At 33.3% G+C, this 7342-nt stretch overlaps 1 protein-coding gene across 1 annotated transcript; it reads left to right on the top strand.

Annotated features, from left to right (window-relative positions):
- The first annotated feature begins 2541 nt into the window (after positions 1 to 2541).
- CPR27 (cuticular protein 27) lies at positions 2542 to 5655 on the top strand. The gene is made up of 4 exons (XM_018506026.1): positions 2542 to 2613; positions 3368 to 3465; positions 3664 to 4059; positions 4569 to 5655. Exons 1-4 carry the CDS (start codon positions 2602 to 2604, stop codon positions 4789 to 4791), a joined length of 729 nt encoding a protein of 242 aa, XP_018361528.1. The 5' UTR covers positions 2542 to 2601; the 3' UTR covers positions 4792 to 5655.
- Positions 5656 to 7342: the final 1687 nt, after the last annotated feature.

Genomic DNA, 7342 nt, shown 5'->3' on the forward strand with positions numbered 1-7342 from the left:
TAATGCGATACTATTGTCCAAATAATTAAAAAATTGTTTCCAAATAAAGAATAGCACAATTTTTTTCACTGTTATAAATAACTTTAATAAAATTTGAAGACGTTAAACGCTATCGATGATCAATATAAACCTAAATACCACAATTATGTAATATTCATTATGAAATAGGTGTAACGTAATCGATATTACAAGTGAAAAACACAAAGCAAATTAAATTCACTTTTAGTCTCGGAATTGCCGCATCGATTAGCAGGTTTTCGCGAAAAGCGGATGTTCATTGTCTTCATTGATGTGGTCATTTGCGCGACGAGAGAGCTATCACGTAAGAATTATATCTTACGACATACGCAACCACGTTGCATAAAGATGTAACGAGTGTGACATGCGATCAATGAGACGGGTAATAAACTCTCTAGTTACGGCTGTCACTCAATTGTGAAAGAATTCCGTCTGCTTCGTTTGTCATTGTTTAAATGTAAATTCCGGAGCACTGTCCTCGCATACTTTCACCGCCATGTTCTATAACAACAATGCAATCGTAATATTTCCTTACAATAATCTGTCGTTTTTAGGGAGAGAAACAACTTCCTGAACTAAGTTTACTTATCGATCAGTTTTTGTTTTTAAATTTAATGATTTCAGAAAAAATCTGTCATATCACATTCACAACAAAAAACATATAAAACGTTTAAACACTATTAAATAAACACTATAAGATTTCTATAAAAAAAGGAATAGCTTTATGAAATTTCACTCGAAATTTTTGATTTATTTGGAAATCGAACAGTTCGAATGGTTAGTTTTCGTCGAAGTTCGATTTCGTTCGTCTAAATTATTATTCTCGTAGCTACAGGCGAGGGATAATTAGTGCAGCATTAGTATGATCGACGTTATTATTTTCACACTGTACGATTCTCACGGCACGCGGCGGTGAAGCGTACACTGTAAAGTGGAAAAAGCGGTAAACTTCACTATGTTGCACCGCGATATTCCGCATCACCCTTATTGCTGCCACGTTAAATGTCAAGATGTTCTCTTGTATGATCGGGAAAGTTCTGGGTTAACCCGATGATTCGTGTAATTACAAAATCGATGTTCATCGCTTGTATACAATTACACGTCAAAATCATTATATTACTGCGCACTGTCACAGCGTAATATTGTAATGACAAAGTTATGATATATTCGATTCAATAATCAAGTTCATTTGTTAATAGATACTAGCAAATGCTAAGAATAATTGATATGTAAAAAACAATTTGTTGTTGCAATTGATAGATCTTGACATAAATGTAAACGTCTATATAATAATATAGGTCTTTATTTATTCTCAATAATAAAGTTCTTTATTTATTCTTTCGATGCGCCTTATGAGTGCAAATATATTTTTCTAAAAACATACATTTAACATAGCATTTAATTACCGCTTATTCAGTTGTTTTAATTAAAAATTTTTTCAGATTGATATAATAATTGATAAATAATATAAAAAACACTTTATACTCTTGTGTTTTGTTTGTTAAAATTTCTTTATTAAATATTTTAACATAACTGAGTGTTAATTTCACTGATTTAACACGTAAAATGTTTTTAATTTAGCACAATTTTCTAACTGTGTAATAAAAATGCTGTTTTCTGTGTCACTTGAATCCTGTGTCGAAATCATCGGCATTGAAATCTCTGTCGATGAGATCTTTAGTGAGAAATGTACCTCGCGAACGCAGACATCCTTGGGATGAAAATATAAGAGGGTCTCGCACTGCGAAATTACGTCTCTGAAAATCAAGGGCGTTTTGAGTGGTCAAGGGCTTCACTCGATTGACGCTGCGTTATACTTGCATGTCTATCTTTAAGCAATGTCGAGGTAGAATTACTTATCATTAATTGCAATATATATCTTATAAGGCAGTGTATAATTTCTTGGCTGAATTTTTTAGGCTGAGAAATAATAAAACTATTACAATACAATCAATCTTATACGCATCTTCAACCATTTATAATAGTTATTAATATGAAAAATAATGAGTCATAAGAGTGAGAAAATTATAGCTTTCAATTATATCAGAATATTATTTATGTTTGCATTAAAAAAATTCAAAATATTCATTTATTATAGAATAAAATTTATTTATCACAGAAGAAACACAAACAAATAACTTATTAAGAAGCAAATAATAGTACTCAAAGAAGAACAGAAAAATTAAGTTCATGTATTCCAATGTATTAACATATTCGAAAGTTAAAAAAAGTGTACGTAATACTGAATTATTCCGTGCAGTAATTTGAACCTGCGTATTTCGTGATAACTCACGCATTTATTTAAACATGAATGCAATCATGGATCGTTATCAGTATTTTCGCATTATGTGGCTCACTGTAATATGAAGTTACGTGATGAATAAAAATTGGAAGAGAGCCCGGGAAATGCAATAGAAATTTTCAATGTCTTTGTAAGGCGAACACTCGCGTGCTGAAGTTGAGGCGGAGGTCGGGCCCATGGGCGGGCCCCGCCGCTCCCGAAGGGGACCTATATAAGTAGACTTACTCGGCGTACAACGCGATCCTATAACACAATCACTTCTGCCTCATCACCAACCAGACATGCGTCCTCCCGTAAGTATTCCTCTTTCTTACTTTTTCTTTTCTCAATCATTTATAAACGTTGACAGAAATCACTTTGTATTTGTGACCAAATTTAATTCCGATAATTGGGACACGTAAAAATGTTTTTGTGCAATGCTGTAATGTGCTTTAATTAGCGTAAAAGATTGGAATAAATTGGAATGTATAAAAGTGAACTTTTTTTTCATACTGTGAATATAAGAATTGGTTTTATAAAGATGTGTTATATTATAATGTGCGCGATTATTAGCACGAAGTATTGAAGTAGATTGGAACTCAAGAGTGAGTAAGAGTGAAATTTTTTATTCCGTGAATATTAAATTAACTTTATAAGAATCACATCAATTTCAGTGAAAAAACATGTATAAGCATCTTACAGTTATATAAAATATGTTACATTATTATTGTAAATTTTTTTAAATATATCTTTTGTAGACAGAAAAATTATAATAATCATGTTTATGATTATTATAATGGATTCGAGAATGTAGTTACGTTTCAATGATTACCGATCAGATTGTCATTATAACCACCATTTGCATTTTTTTAATAAAGAAACGAGTATTAACAAATGCTAAATTTTACACAGTTGTTCATTCATTTTAAAAAATCCGCGGAAAAATTACTATAATAGCGCATTGTCTTCGCGCCATCTTGCCATCAACTTTCCTCGAATACGCGTACGAGGCCATTGGAAAGTGTTCCGAATACCTACCAACGTTTTTATGCAAATTCATGTCACCAGGTGCTGTTTCTCTTGTTTTGTCTCGGCCTTGCGGTCGCCCAGCACAATCAACCGTATCATGTGACTACACCAGTGCCTATCTTAAAACAAATAAACAAGTGAGTGCCGGATTAGCATTATGTAATCGAATGAAAGCGACGCAACGCAATAGAATACCTTTGAATTTTTTTCTGTGTAAAAATTACTATAATATTTTTTTAAATTTTTGTTCCAAAATTTATTATTTTATTTTTATAATTCTAGCAAATGTGTTCTGAAAAACAATTTGCAGAATATAAACTGACATTAATTTTCAGACACAATGAGGATGGCAGTTACAGTTTTGGTTTCGAGGCGGCGGACGGCTCGTATAAAATTGAGTCCAAGTATCCGAACGGCGAGATTTACGGCAAATACGGTTTCGTCGATGACACCGGGAACGTGCGTGAGGTCGAGTACGGCGCGTCCAAACGTGGTTTCGAGCCAGTCGGTGTTGGGATAAACGTGCCCCCGCCAACCTTGACCGGTAACAGCATCGCCAGCAACGCGAATGAGCCCGAAGACGATGGACAGTACCGTGAGGATCCGTCGGTCTACCACACCGACCCACGTTTCACCAACGGAGAACGTTATGAAGTGCCACTCAAGTACAAGCAACAACCGATCGCCTACAATCCGCCGCAACAGATTGCACCGGCTGCTTATAATCAAAAGTGAGTCGCAATAAACTTTTTTAGCATGTAGACTATCTCAAAAATGTCCATCTTAAATTTTAACGCGAAATCCTAATAAATTTTGCCTTTGTAATTGTCGATATCATAATTAATACTAAAAAATTTGAAGCATATTTCGAATGTGACATAAAGATTAATTATTTCTATTCAAAATTTGCCAATTATAGGAGTTATGTGGCTTATTATGCATTAAAATTCTTAATATTGCTTTACGTGGCTTCTGTATTAAATTTCTCAGTTGTATTTGATGGATTATGAAGTATGTTAATTTTTATTCGGTCGAATCAGTCAGATTAAAATGTACATAGGAAGATCGGCTCACCGCGGAGAACGCAAAGAGATAACGAGCGGGTTAAATGTCAAGTGAATCACTCGAAAGTACAGAAATCGTGACTTGCTCAACTTAGCGGGAAATCGGTCGCACCTCTGCGCTTCAACGGGAATGGGAAAGGAATCCAAAAGAATAAATTAATTTTTCAAATTTTCAGATACAAGACCCCCGTCAATTACCGACCAGCAGCAGTAAAGTCGCGGTTTCAACCGGAATATCGACCGCAGTATCGATCGCAGTACGAACCGCAGTATCAAGGTCAGCAACTGCAATCCGTGTACCCTTCGCCCACGATTCCGGTCGGTCTTGAAGGACATAGCTCGACCAACATCGATATCAATGCCGGATTGGCATCTTACACGGTTAATTACAAACGATAAAGAAAGAGGATGAAAAGAGAAAGGGAGTCCAGCAATCATATATAGGATTGCATGTGTATATACATTATTTATAGATATTCTGAGATCGTTATTGAGCACTTATTTCATTACTGCATGTAAAACTATTAATGTCGCCGTTGGAATATTTTCGACATACTGATTTAGTGGTAATTTCGTGGTAAGTTGCATCACAGTATAAGCACTTCTGATCAGTCTACATATATTTTAGATCGTATCTGCCTTCTGTCTCGAATTTCGAATGAGACAGTATTTTCTACCTCTTATTCTCCGACGTTTCCTTTTTCACTTCAGGAGAGTCTCTACCTTTTTCACTAGAAAATTATATTTCTTCTATGATTTACTTATTCTTAAGAATTTTAACTTATACGTATCTCTCCATTCTTTTCATTTAGTAATGACGCGTATTAATATTTAATTACCTTGACTGGCACTGGCTGGATCACTCGAATTTGATGGATATTCTTTATGTCCTCGAAAATATTCATTGAATATTTATTAATTCTTGAAGATTACTCGTATATTCTCTTTTACATCACAAAAGTGTAAAAAATTGTTGTCTTTCCTGTTGTTTTATGTACTATTATAGGTATTTATATAGTATAAAAGTAGAGCGATTTTCTAATTATCCAATAGGGTATCAATCAAAAATAATCCAGCCACAATCCTTCGAATGGTAAATCTTCTGAGGATTAATATGTGTGGAAATTAATTTACATGATGTCCGCAGTCTTTATCTGAGAAATCTAAAATACGCGTTATACTTGCAAATAATTTAGAATCGATGTCCAAATGTTAATTCATATTTAAGCGTATAATATATGTAACAAAAAAATATTATACAACGTTGCGTTAATTAAAATGAGATACAATCGTGAGATCAGTAGCAATAATTTTATTTGAAGAATGTGTCGAATTGACTGGATCGATTATATGTCCGTTTCACACAAATAATATAAATTAACTTTAATCTCAATTTAACTCTTCATCTTTCTCTAGTTTTAAGAATTAGAAAAAGATGAAAAGTAAATTGAACTAAGATTAACATCAATCTACATTGGTGGAAACAGGTAATTATACTGATCAATATATAGAGTGTCCCAGGAAGAAAGATCAATATTCTGGAACATGACGGTATCAGTTATTTTAAGTAAACGTACTCGTATGTACATATGTTCTATTGCAAACAATTCATGCATGCATTGATGGAATATTAAAAAATTTATTATATCATAAACTTTAAAAAATGTGTCACTTAAACAATAAATTATTTAAAAAAGTAATCTTTTTTTTAATAAACTTCTTGATTTTGGTTCATTCAATCTCAGAAACTGTTCGAAATAAAATACACGTTCATGTACGAATATTTTTACTTAAAATAACTGATACCATCACTTCCCAAAATATTGATCTTTCCTCCTGGGACACCTTGTATAACCAAACAATCTAATCAATATACTTGGCGACAAATTCAAGTCACATGTGCAAATATATGCACTAGTAATGGAGATTCCTAGGTCCCTATTTGATGATTGAAAATGCAATTAACATTTTTTTCCCAGTGTACGAAGAACGCCATCGGACTACATCGGGACACACCCAAGAATTTTATCGTTGAGTAACATCTAAGGTCTTAATGTTACCTTCGTACTCGGCCTTTCCGAATGCACGTACAATAAAAATTCATGTGCACTGCGGCGGATCGGATCCGCCATTCGATCTTTTCTCCGCATTCTTTTGAATTTTTAATTTTTCCCTCAGTCCTAATTGTTTCTCACACATTTCTCATTATTCGTATTGGTTGCTAATCTGTTTTTGCGTTTATCACAGTAAAAATGTAATGGCATGCATTTCACGTTTGTGAATTTTGCTTTAATGATAAATATAAATATTATTTAATTACAAAGAGATAATTAAAATTTAAAAGTTTATTTTATTATATTATTTGCGATAAAAAAATCGCATGTAAAACTACATTTTAATTAAACTAAGTCAAAATAACAAAACTTTTAATTAAAATGTTGTCAATTGCTGATAGAGTGATATAAAATTTTTTCGAAAATGATAATTTAATTTAGATATATAAAAACATAATCTTAATTTTGTAATATAAGAAAGATATAATATATTCAGTAAAATACAACATTTGCCTTTTTTTGTACACCATTATTCTTTCGTGATAATAACTATGAATTCTTACGTGGACATAAGGAACAGCTGGCTCGTGCCAGTATCGTGTTTCAGCTTCTGGTTTAGAATCCTAATCTCCACACGCATGGGGTTTACACGTCGCGCATACCTGATACGTGGAGAGTGCCACGGACCACCGCCCAAGTCCACCTTTCACAATATAATCCACGATCTACTCGATTCCGCCACGAGATCAGCGTCTACCGCTCAATCGAGCACATGTTTATCGAAGCATCAGTTCTGCGAGAGAAAAATTCAATACGGCTCTTTCTAGACTTCCGTAAACACAATAGAATCGTTAGAAGATTTACACGTTAATTATTAAGATAATAAGATTAAATAA

The sequence above is a fragment of the Trachymyrmex cornetzi genome, unplaced genomic scaffold, assembly GCF_001594075.2.
Source record: "Trachymyrmex cornetzi isolate Tcor2-1 unplaced genomic scaffold, Tcor1.1 scaffold223, whole genome shotgun sequence".
NCBI classification, from domain to species: domain Eukaryota; kingdom Metazoa; phylum Arthropoda; class Insecta; order Hymenoptera; family Formicidae; genus Trachymyrmex; species Trachymyrmex cornetzi.

Bases quoted from the DNA above. Each gene is read 5' to 3' on its own strand.
- CPR27 (XM_018506026.1), top strand. The intron at 3,466-3,663 runs GTGAGTGCCGGA...ATTAATTTTCAG, and splicing joins ATCTTAAAACAAATAAACAA to ACACAATGAGGATGGCAGTT. The intron at 4,060-4,568 runs GTGAGTCGCAAT...TCAAATTTTCAG, and splicing joins CCGGCTGCTTATAATCAAAA to ATACAAGACCCCCGTCAATT.